Source organism: Stylophora pistillata, chromosome 4 (genome assembly GCF_964205215.1).
Source record: "Stylophora pistillata chromosome 4, jaStyPist1.2, whole genome shotgun sequence".
NCBI lineage: Eukaryota > Metazoa > Cnidaria > Anthozoa > Scleractinia > Pocilloporidae > Stylophora > Stylophora pistillata.
The window spans coordinates 18,184,275-18,196,588 of record NC_142522.1 but is presented as its reverse complement, the minus strand read 5'-3'; the positions used below and the strand labels follow the sequence as shown (position 1 = coordinate 18,196,588).

Below are 12,314 nucleotides of genomic sequence, written 5' to 3'. Positions count from 1 at the left end.
CCGGCGGTACGTATCTATGAAGGATTGAATGTTTGCGGTAGGATTGAATGTTTGTCCATACCGAGGATTGAAAGTTCTGGATTTGAAGTTTCCGTCTTGAATTTCAAGAGGTCCCATGCATCCAAGGAAACCAACACCATGACACTAACATGAGGCAATAAGGGAGAGAGAGAAATAAAATATCAGTAAGTTTTCAGCTGTTGGTTGGATAAAATTGATTACTTTGCACATGGCTGTCAGGAGAAGGGGCACCAAACAACAATAAAAAAAAAATTAACTTTAATAGCTAACACAATTACTGGTAACCCTGTAGTTTACATTGTGGGCTATAAACAAACAATTCAAATTGAACATAACATTGTTAAGAATCCCAACTGGCCGGAGGCAAACCAGTTGGCTATTTACAAGCATGGCCGAGGATTTGAACTCGGAGCCACCGTGAAACAAATTCAGGTAGTGGTCAGGGCGGGACTCGAACCCGGGAGCGACGGATCGCGAGTCCGACACGCTGACCACTCGGCCACGCTGCCTCCTCCTAGATGTTGAAGTTTACAATCATCAATTTGTTTCACTTAGCTGACTTATTTCACAAAACACATGCTAATAAGAAACCTTTCGAAGTTTTCTTTAAAATCATAATTACGACATTATCATTATTTCAAAAGAGACAATTCCAAATCGACATCAAGTGCTAATTATGGTTTCTACCTCTAAATGGGTAAGGTTAATATCCCGTGGAACCCCTCCATAGTAGAAAGGAGTGTTGATTTCCAGAGGAACTTTTTCGTCTCCTTGACGTTGATTACCGTAATCTTTGTTTGAAACAACCAGCATAGCGCCAAACTGATTAATCCTCAGGAGACGAACCTGAGTTCGGGAAAAACAATGTTAAGTAAACAAAACCAAGAACCCCCGCCCCAACCCATTCCAGGAGAAAACAGCAATAATGGGGCAATATTGATCATTTCGACCGCTCTCAGAATTTCAATTAAAGATTCACTCTTTAGTACCAGGAGCCCGGACTTATTCAAATGAGAAACGAAACTCCACCAGAACCTTTAAAATCGGATCTGATTCTACAGATACAGGATAAGAAAGTTGCAAATGTGGCAGAAATTAATATAAGCCTACAAATGTACTCCACATTTATCAACAACTTTCGCTTGAACATATGAACGACATTTTACGTTCATACAAACCTATTTAGAGTAGAAACTCCCGTAAGGAACAGACACGGTTTCTTCTCATTTTACTGTACCAGCGTTCGACAGATATTAGAAAACTAGAGTTTGAACGAATTTGTGTCCACCTCTTGCGGAAGTGCCAACCAAAGTAAAGAGTTTTGAACAAAAGTCCATTAGTACATACTGTTTCCTGTGCATTGCAGTATACAAATGCACGTTTACGGTGTACATGGAAAGATAGCCTGTCGCGGTTAAGGAGATGAGCTAAATAAATACGCAAAAAAAAAAAATTGTTGTCATATATACACTTTAAACTAAGAAGAGAAAGAGTCGTATATGAGAACGATCCTTCGCAGTAAAGCACTATTTGAGCAATAGTGAAAATCAGACCTGAAAAAAATTTCAGGCCTGTACGGGATTCGAACCACTGACCTCTGCGATACTAGTGCAGCGCTCTAGAGCACTAGTATCGCAGAGGTCAGTGGTTCGAATCCCGTACAGGCCTGAAATTTTTTTCAGGTCTGATTTTCACTATTGCTCAAATAGTGCTTTACTGCGAAGGATCGTTCTCATATAGGTCTCATAACCGCAGTTCACACATATGTTTCATATGTTTGTTGTTGTTAAGAGAAAGAGTGTTTGTTACCGTGTAGAAATAACCACCATCAGAGTAGTTGGTAAATGTGCTTAGAACTTTGACTGTTTTGAAGCCTGCGTTATATTTGAACACCAGGCGGCCATTCACCAGCTCCAAACTGATAAAGTGAGTGGGCGTCTGAAGGTTATTGGCAGCGTAAAGTAGCACTCCATTTGGAACAAGGGAACGGAATTTCACACTGATCACAAACCTAAAAGAGAGCACATTATTTCACACAATCAAATTAATACAACTTTCTAAGACCTCTGCACAACAGGCTTATGTTCCCTTTGAGTGACTATTCTAATAATAAGCAAACCTAAACCAACACAATTTCTTTTGAAATTTTTGGGGAGCGGTTGACAAAGTTAACATCTGTTAATCGATAGATAGATAGTTTATTAAAATATCATATTGCAGCCAAAAGGCTGAATTGCATAATATTTTAAAAGAAATACAGAAAACGTATGAAATTACTATAGTACAAGTTATGTTTAAAAGCTAGAAATTAACCTGTTCGTGTTGTCCTTCAGCAGCATTTGTTTAAGTGTACAAACTGTTCGAATGAGGCCTTAATGAGCTTGGATTTTAAAGTTTACTTTTTACAGTGGTTTAAGGCCTCATTCGAACAGTTTGTAAACGCTAGAAATTAATCTACACACTGCTGAGATTAACGAGCGTCGGAAATGGTTGGTGCGCGCACGAGGAAGGTCGTACCCTCTGTTTTACCTTTCCTCTTTTTTTACTGTTCTCGGCGACTAGTACTTTTTTCCCCCTGTTCGCCAACTCTTGCTTGTTTTCTACGCCCGTTATTGCTTCTCCTTTCGTTTCCCGCGCTCGTCGCTTCCCGACCTTTCTGCAAGTTGGGTTTTTTTCCACACGCTGGTCGCAAATCTGTCAATCATAGCGAATCCTAAACGCTCGCAAACAACCTGTAGCTCACAACTAGTTTGGATTACTACTCATCTTTACTTCAACACCCACTCAGTTCCTAGTCTGTTTTTGAGCGATGCAATTTTTCTAAAGGCGTATCAAAGGAAAAACAAGCACTCACCGGGTTTTTGTAAAGTTTAACACTTCTGCACTTGCATGAAAGGCAATATGATCGGAGCCATCCAAGCGAACCTCATCTTCACGAGAGGAATTCCGCAGGGGAGGGTAAGAGCTGCCACAAGTGGGTGGTGGCTTGGTGGGGGGTGGGGTAGTGGGAAGTGCTGTTGGTATAACGTTCAGTGCAGGTGATACTCCAGCAAGCGACACTCCAAGGCTTCTTCCTGAGAAGATGTTTACATCTCTGACGAAAAAAGAAACAAACACAATAAGGTTGAGGGAAAAAAAAATTCAGGGACAAAAACTTGCGGCAAATGAGACAGAAAGAGGAAAGTGAATGACCACGGTTCTGTATCATACTACTTACTTTCCGTTCACTTTCAAGACCCTCACGTCCCCTTTAAACGCGTTTACAACAGGGAACTCCCTGGGTATAGTTGTCCTGTCATCCACTCCCCCGATCCACAAACTCCCGTTAAGACTAACCGAGCCTCTGGGAAAGTCCTCTGAGAGAGAGTTGCCATCAAGAAGTACGTTACTCCTAGAAAAACATAAAAACGTTTAATAAAACCAAAACCTGATCAATTCAATCCCTTTGTGTATCATAGGTGTGTCGACGTTCAGGCAAGGCATACAATGACTGCAAAAGTAATTTGTCATGTTCGGCATATTCCATTTTAATCTCTATCTGTTAGGAATCCTAATTCTTTCTAGTCTTTTGGCTTCAAAATGACCTCCTTCGTTTTTGCTGCTTTGTTTCCGCAAAGTACTACGTCATTAGTATTTACTTACTATAGCTCAAGGCTGCTTGAAGAATAAAAACGTTCCCTTCATGTTTATCAATTAGAATTTTTCCACACTTTTGCAAAATAAATTGTATTCCTTTTCGCATTCGAAATGTAATAATGACCCCACGCAAACACACATTCAAGTTGATACAGTGTGTTCTCACACAAGGAATTTAAAAGTTAATTTGGAGAGAGTTTCCATGATTCTCAGTTGCGATTACAACAAGCCAGAAATATTAAATTCAGCACTTCCTAGGCGTTTATTCAAGTACTTCGGGCCGCGCAGCGGAAACGCCCCCCTTTCAGTGAACACTTGTTTGCTGGTCCGCTGATATCACCGCTTAGGTAGCACCTCCAAATTTTGTTCAACAAGCCCCATGTAAAAATAATTCTATGCTGCCTCTAAGCAACGAAAATGTCACATAGTATTCATTCAGTTGACTCACCCAGGTACTCCCAGTTCAATTTTGACAGTATGATAAGCGCCATCATTAAGTGTCTCTCCCTTGCTTACAGTTGCAACTAATTTTTCCAAATCTGTAGCGTGGACTAAATAGATATTGCCATGGAAAAGAGCCAGATAGAACCACGGACCCTACAAAAATGGAAAGCACACCTTTGTCAAATCAATAAATTGCTGATCTGATTCGTTTGCTCAAAAGGCATTTTTTCCGGGTTGGCGACATAAGTTTCTAAGATGTAAAAATAGTCGAGTGCATGTGGAAAGAGGTCATGCTCCGACAAAATGGATGAACCGGCTTCGTTTATCTTGCAGATAAATGGTTAGAGGTGGAAATGCATTCACAAAGTGCCATTTTCTATTTTCAAATTTGAACTTAGTGCTAAAACACAAACATTGGTAAGTAAAGCCAAAGCAAAACACAAACATCGGTAAGTAAAGCCAAAGCATGGTTGGTTGAAAACGGCGTTCAACCAAAAAAAAATCATCGTTATCTTGCCAAAACGAAAATCGTCCTCTCCTTTATTCATCTCTGCCGGGTCAATTGCTCATGCCGTATAAATCTGTTATTTCAACCCAACGTTACCTCTCCACTCGCAGTATAAACTAGCACACCACTGGGGGAGAGTGTTTTGAAGGAGATCTCTAGCGACGTCATTTGTGCTTCACCGGTTTCTACAGCAGCGTAATTGTTACCAAGGAAACGAATGCCTTCTTCCACCTTAAAAAAAGGAAGAAAATTCGATTGCATCATGCATCATACACTCAGAGGAAAACACTTTCTACAAATCTGCCTCATCGTCTCTTTCAGCAGGATATGTAGTAATGTATCTGTTGTAGGTTCTACTATAAAAACTCAGAAAATCAAACTCCAAAATCATTTCTAGAATATGATTGTTAAGGGGAAAACGTGCAAAACAGGCAAGAACTCTCATGTCCTCATTTCTCGTGTTGTTAATTATAGCACAACAAAAATTCCAGTTGTTCATTCCCGACTTATCTAAGGTGTTCATATATTTCTTATTTTGATCCTACAACAGTCCACTTATTAACTAAGTGCTTGACGAGAAAATCAACTAACCCTGTAATGGAAGATGGGCAGTGACAATATCTTTCAGGTTCAAATTTCAGTTTATTTCAAAGTGACTGTGACATGGATTGACTTGATCGCTAAGGTGGCAATTTACGCTTTTCAGGATCAAACCTCAAAGTTGTCACTTCAATTTTTTCCTGACCCGCTAATTTAAAGCCGGGTCGATCTTAATTGAAACCTTCTTTAATAATAACCCAAATGTTTTTCAGAATAATTTTTTAACCGAACATCGAAGTAATAATAATTTTCAGAGTTCAAGTCTTCCTAGAATTGGCGTCATGACCATATAAATATAGTCTCTTACCGCAGGTAGGAGCCCTGTGAAGCTCACTCCCTCCGATGACAGAGTCATATTGGCGCTGTTGAGTGGTCGGGTCATCAGTGACCCAGATAGAGGGCTACTGATGTTGACATACCGTAGAGCCCCAGCAAATGGAGAGCCCACAGGAGCATTGATTGCGCTACAAAGAATGGAAGGTTATCTTATGAATTTAAACAGTCGATAAGGACAAAAGAATGAAATTGAACGCGCCTAACGTGAAACTAATTTGTGTAAACGAGTTCTTGGCTTAAGCATTTTTCCAACAACTGAAAAAAAATTCGACTGATGGAAGGCAACAAATATTAATTGAAAAGAATGTAAGATCGTTTTTTATTGTTACAGCTTTCCTTGAATATCTATAGATGCAAAGAAGCTGACCTGTTAGGATCTTTACCACCAAATAACAGAGCCTGTCCATCAGCAAGATACACAGGTGTCTGTGTCATTATTGTCACGTGATCAACTGCTCCAATGTCAGACGGACCAACAAGTCTCACGGCCAGAGTGGTGTTCCTGAGACCACGCACCACGTGCACCTTGTACCAGCGGCCATCGCTGTAAGAGTTTCCATTAGTATGTACTGTGTACGTGTGGTTGTCTGTTTTAAAGAAAAACACCACTCTGCTGTCGTTCAAGTACACCCCGTATACATAATTCTGCAAAAATAACCAAACAAAAGGTCAGTAAAAGTAATTCACCGGCTTGAGTTGAAACACTGACACACAAACGAAAAAAAAACGAAAAAAACCGAAAAAAACAGTCATCTCACCTCCTTCTTTCCCCTCTCTCTCCCCCCCCCCCCCCCTCTAAACAGAATCATGTGGATACCCGATTCTTAAGTAAAAACTGCAGCATGGTTTTTCGAATTTCTAACCTTCTAATTGGCTGAACGGAAAAGATTTCGAGGTGTATTGAAAAATTAAGCAGTTTTCATTTGCTAAATGCGCAACACTATTTGTTCACATGTTGCGATAACACTTGCCTCAAGCGAAAGTAAATTGTCCTCGGATCGTTGTCAAAGCAAATAAGAGCCAGTTGGTAAAGTTATTTTTCTGTGCGCGTTTTTTATCAAAACAATAATTAACAACTATTCACCAAAGTGGAGGTGGTTAGTGGTGGATATCCACCGCTAACCACCGACACTGAGGTGAATAGTTGTTTCAGTATATACTAAAACAGTGAGATAATATACACCACCGTCGTTCTTGTCACGGATGCAAACCGGGACGCCATTTTTTCCCGAGTTGCTCGGAGGTAAATAGCAAAGGATACTCGGAGTTTGACTAGCCAATCAGAGCGCGCCTTCAACGCTATCCACTGTTTTAGTATATACTAATTCTATTTATTGCTTGCCAAATACGAGATTATTATAGCCAGTTCGGCGCCACGCGCCTCGTTGGTTAATTATCTCATATTCGGCGCCCTAATGGAATAATTGTTGAGTAAACGAGTTGAGCTTTCAAATCTCTTTGAAGCCGATGGATTTTACAATGAACAAGCTTACAAGACGCCAGGCTTTTGAGGCGTCCTTTTAGGGGAGCGAGTTAGCGTTACATGCTTGGAATCGTTAAACAAGGACCCTGACTATAAAAGGGATAGCTCCTCCCCCGTCTTGTAACGCAATCTTTGCTTCCATGGCTAATCGAAGATGGCTGACTAATGGAAGGTGAAGGGGGAAAAAGAGATTTGTACACGAAGACCGATATCCTTGTCTTGTTTCAATTGATTTCCACTTGAAAATGTTTTTATTGACGATTAAAAAGGGACGAATGGAGAAATACTGATCTTCATTTGCAAAACTCAAAAAATTAGGCTATCGCAATTTGAATTTCGCGCTCCTAACGGCTCCTCCTATCGCGAGATGGTCGTACTGGCCCTCTGACTCCCCTCCGTTTGCCTCAACTTCTTGAGCCGTCGATATCATTGACTAGAGGATCTCAGTAGTGTGACATGCTCAGAGAGAGTGGTTTTCATGTATATGTATGTACATTTGTGTAGATATAAGTAAATGTGTGTACGTGTATGTTGCGACATAACTCATTTTCCACTTCGAATTGATCCATTTTACGGTTGCTACGGTCGCGCACTAACTAGTCTTTAGCTTTAAAATTGCATTTTATTTTGCCATGGCGGATTTTCCATCAAAAAAAGCCAAAATAGCGGCGCGAGGTCTACGAGTCCGAGTCTACGAGTCCAGTTATACACTGGAGCTGGCGGTCGAGCCCGGAATGGAAGAGCGATTGGAAAGCGTGAAGACAAGAATTCAGCGGTTGAAGGAACACCTTCATTTAGCGAGTCGAACACCGATGGCAAATGTTATTTTGATGGAACGACTCTTAGACTTATTCGAATGGTCTGAACAAAGAGGTATGGTAAGTGAAAGTCACTCCTCTTTGTTTACATCTTGCTCGTTCGCTCAGGCTTCTCATCTCGCCAGCGACGCGGCCACCCAAACCGACATAAACGGGTCCAATTTTTTTATCGCACGTTTTGAGTTATGGGGAGAAAAAGCCTCAAAAAAGGAAAAAAAAGTAGAGCGAAGTTCGAGAATAGGTCCCTTTGAAAAACACATAGTTTTCTAAGTATTTTGACACGGCACTATGTAGGATATTTTTTGCCTGAACATTTTAGACGCGCGTTGCAACGAGAAGCCTATTTCACTAGCTACTTATGAAAAGGTCGAGGTTTTCAATAGTTCTTGAGGCCCGTTCAGGCAATATAGCCGATGATAGTTTGTTTTCCATCGGATTTCAGTCAACCAGACATGTTTCCAATCCGTGACCGAAATTATTTTATATGAGCACCCACGGGATTCGTATTTCAACACCACATATTCCGTTGGAGAAACTGCGCGCGATTCAAATAAAAATTCTAGCCAACGTGATCTATTGTTTAATTGCAGAGGAGTTCTTGTATAAGTGTCACGTGAAATCCCGTAGACAAAACGTCGAAGAAACTAACCACTTTATTACAACAATACAAAACCGGTATGAGAAGAGGATTTTTGTGAAACATAATAAAGGTCATAAAAGCTAGTCCTCACCGCTAGCCCTCTGACCGTTTGCCTTCCTTACAGAAATGACATCGCAAGCGGGTGTACATTCCGTGGAGCCAACTGAGTGGAGCCGATCATCTTTTCTTTGCCGTAAACGAAAATGGCAAAATTCGTAGAAGTTTGAGATATGCACTGGCTGCAAGTGACCTTTCGGTTACAATAGTTTTGCCGATATCGCACGGTCACGGACTGGTTGATGTCGACAGTTCGGTGTCAGGGGTGAAATGACTGACGGCTAGCCCAGGGCAAGTGTCCTTTTATAGTCAGGGTCCTTGTTTAACCGAGTCACCATATTTGATTTAGGGGTTGCATCAGAATGAATGGGGGAGCGAGTGCAAAAGTCTATTTCACACCTCTCACCCTTCCCCAGATCTAAGATGGCGAGCAAACGTTTTTAGGATGAAATGTCGAGCGCTTGCTCACAGAAGCATGCCTACACAAAACGAAAGATCGTGGTCTTGGAAAGTAGGGAGTATAATAAACTTATGAGTAGTGGTTACGTCAATGGGGTTAGCTAGAGTAAATCAAACATGAGAGCTACCACACCTGTCCATTTAAGACGCCTGCTACAAACGCTGTTTTTAGGAATGATCTGAACTCAAATTTCAGTTGTGACTCCCCAGTGACGTTGAACTCTCCCATCTTCTGTTTGACATGTCCATCAGGTATACCGAAGAAGCTGCTTCCTGGAATAGTGTCCATCTGGACTGCAGGCCTGTTAAAAACGTAGCTGTACTCAGTGAAACCGTAGAAGTTTTCTGCTAGCGTAAAGCACTAGGCGCCTTGCGTAGTTTATATAAGCATAAGCGGCTGTGATACCTTAACCCGAAATAACTAACACTACCAATTGCTGAATCGCAAGAGTGTTATACCTTCTGGAGCAGAAAGAGCGATTTCCTTGCACCTCAACTGGCTCCCACAGATTCAGGGCCTCCTGATTGAGCACAACGTTATCGATACAGCCATCAAAGTACCGATCACTCTTGTTTGCCTGCGTTAGAAAAGAATTTTGGTGTTAAATGAAGGATCGCTATCATGTTCGTTTAAATTTCGAAAGGAATTGACACACATGGTTAGAGAATTCCTCCTTTGTCACATTCCTGATCACTCCGTTTTCGTTAATCATTCACACCCTACTATCGGTGTCACTAGTCTCCATATTCTTCTTTTTAAAAATTCCTCTGGTACTGACAAGGAGAATTCGTTTGACAATCAAGAGTTTCTTTGGCTGGCGAACATTTCTGTTATTCTAATTCAGCAGTATTACTGTAAGAGGAAATTGGATGCTGGTAACTCTTAAGGTTTAACGGGGTTAATCCTCCAAGAGCTTGTTTAGTTGGTGATCATTTCCTTTATTCTCCTGACCTTTATGTGCGATTCAGGGGTGATATTGTAAGGAGAAATTAGATACTAGTCACTCAGAGGGTTGACTTAATTCTTCGCGTCGCGCTGCTGTTTCAATGAAACAGTCAAGAACTTTATCTGACTTACCATGACTCCATCCGGAAGACCTCCAATGTGAACATGATCATTAAAATTGAAGTCAGTGTCGAAAACTGAAGAAATTATGTTCGAAGGACTCTCGTAAGTCCGGCTAAAGTTTCTACTGTGATCTGTCACTGTTAAACGCCCTTCCTTCTCGTACCTATAAATATAAAAACGTATCAGAGGAAAAGGCTGCCATAAAGATGTTTATTGTTGTAACAGGAGAAAGAAGTGTTTACGAATTAGAGTTTACTGATTTTCTTTCTTTGGTCGAGTAGCGTTTCCTTTGAAAGTAAGGATTAACAAGGACCAATATTGACTGACAAAGTCACTGACCGTGTGGCGTAAGCTGTGTACCAGTGCCCAGGCCTCACCGGTACTGCCCAGTTTGTGATGGTAATTGGTCCTGTGCCGAGGGTGTACTGGAACCTCACATAGGATCCGGCCTCTAGAGTCACTGCCAGCGCGCTATTGGACTCATCCGACAAGTAAAACAGCGCACCCTGAACTCGTGTCGCTCGGAAGTCCATTCTTATCTCAGAGTATATGGTCTTGTTTATCAAACGAGATGTTGGATTATACCGCACAGCCGTACTTCCTTGCACATTGAGAGCGAGACGAATCTACAACGTGGATAAGAATTTGTAAGATGACTTTAAACAATTGGTTTGACAAGTGGGTCAGTCCTAAAAAACAGACTTACTGTTGGAAAAAATTTTAGATGAACAGTCTACAACCACTTCAGGCCGAAATTTTGTATTGAAAACACAGACACACATGCGAACGAAAAAAAGATTCCATAGAAAAAAGAACATTAACGGGTAAAAGCGACTGAAGCCAATTTTTAGTTTCTAGGACTTCCAATCGCAATTAAAGTCCAACGCACCAGGTGTATGTCCCACAGCTTTACTACGAGTTCTGATTCTTTGCTGGCCAGATAGGCCTTTGATGTGTGCTGGTTATTTTCGACAGTTTTCGTCCGGTATGCAAGTAATAAATAGCGCGGAAATGGTCGCAGAATGAAGTCGCAACCTGCTACCCTCCTTTGTCGAGGGCGCACGGATCAATAAGACCTCTCCAGTGAACAAAAAAAAAGTCCTTCAATCGAACCAGTAATCAACCATTTCCCACATCGAATTAAGCAACAAATTTAAAAAGAATTATGCCTCACATCTATTTTTTAATTGTACTGATTAGAATTTGTTTTAACTATTCAGGTGAAGAGCGTATTCTGCGTTACCTTGGCGACATATTCTCTCGCCTTCCTGAGCTTTTCATCCAATGCAGTCATGTTTTGTCTCAGCTGAGCTTGTAAGGAAACTGTTATATTCCTGAGACGATCGGATTCCTGTACCGTGTTATCCACACTGCCCAGTGATTTACTTGCATTTCTTACTGTATCGAAAAAAAAAAAAACACATCGTAAGCAACGCGTTTTGTATCACTGAGTTCCAACTTATTTTGGCTGTGATATTAACCCTTCCTTGCTGAATAGCTACATAGAGACAACTTTGAATTACAGAGCACGTGACATAATCAACAGAGCTGTCGTTGATAAATTAGGAAAGGACTATTGCTAATTTCAAGGACAGTCTCTACAAAAGCTAATAGTAAGCTTACAATCCAATCATTGCGAATTACTTTGTCTACTTCTTTTACTGTGAGTGGTTACAATCGGGTAAAGAAACTATACCATTAAGAGCACTCCTGCTCTTCTCTTAATAGTAATTTTGAATCAAGTTCTAATTTCTAGAGCGAAAAAGTGAGAAATTGAAACCGGCTTATCTTGAGACGCTCAAGAAGCACAGGCCTACTACTGGTCATGATTGAATACTACAGGCTTACCATTATCAAATGCCTGGTTCATCAGCACTGCAGCTCTTTCCGCTGACTGAGTAATAGACTGCATTCTCTCCTCGAGTCTCTCCACTTGATTCAATAGGGCTGGGACACCATCATTAACCGGATTAGAGCGATACATCGCCTCTTCGAAATTGTCAGTGGCACTTTTAGAGTCAGAAACGATAGAGTGAGGGCTATTTCCTACTTCAGCAGCTTGCATCAGTGAGTCTCGGCTGGATAGCAGCGAGCTGTACTCACCATCAACTGACTCTCCAGTCATTACAGCCTTCGTGTATGTCTGGTTTGATGATGTCACATTCGCTCGTAGTCCTTAAAGGAAAACCTAAACGTGAGTCACTTTCTTACGAGGAAAACACGAATTCTTCCATGACAAGAAG

At 41.1% G+C, this 12,314-nt stretch overlaps 1 protein-coding gene across 1 annotated transcript in view; it reads right to left on the bottom strand.

Annotated features, from left to right (window-relative positions):
* Positions 1–12,314, bottom strand: part of LOC111324438 (laminin subunit alpha-like) — a 44,084-nt gene that overhangs the window by 2,523 nt on the left and 29,247 nt on the right. The window contains exons 40-54 of the mRNA XM_022927996.2: positions 11,920–12,246; positions 11,315–11,469; positions 10,411–10,697; positions 10,081–10,234; positions 9,462–9,580; positions 9,136–9,304; positions 5,913–6,190; positions 5,517–5,673; positions 4,706–4,840; positions 4,106–4,254; positions 3,239–3,412; positions 2,876–3,115; positions 1,831–2,032; positions 709–867; positions 62–144 (exon numbers count right to left, since the gene is read on the bottom strand). Coding sequence (XP_022783731.2) covers positions 62–144; positions 709–867; positions 1,831–2,032; positions 2,876–3,115; positions 3,239–3,412; positions 4,106–4,254; positions 4,706–4,840; positions 5,517–5,673; positions 5,913–6,190; positions 9,136–9,304; positions 9,462–9,580; positions 10,081–10,234; positions 10,411–10,697; positions 11,315–11,469; positions 11,920–12,246 — 2,788 coding nt within the window. The remainder of the gene's footprint in view (positions 1–61; positions 145–708; positions 868–1,830; positions 2,033–2,875; positions 3,116–3,238; positions 3,413–4,105; positions 4,255–4,705; positions 4,841–5,516; positions 5,674–5,912; positions 6,191–9,135; positions 9,305–9,461; positions 9,581–10,080; positions 10,235–10,410; positions 10,698–11,314; positions 11,470–11,919; positions 12,247–12,314) is intronic.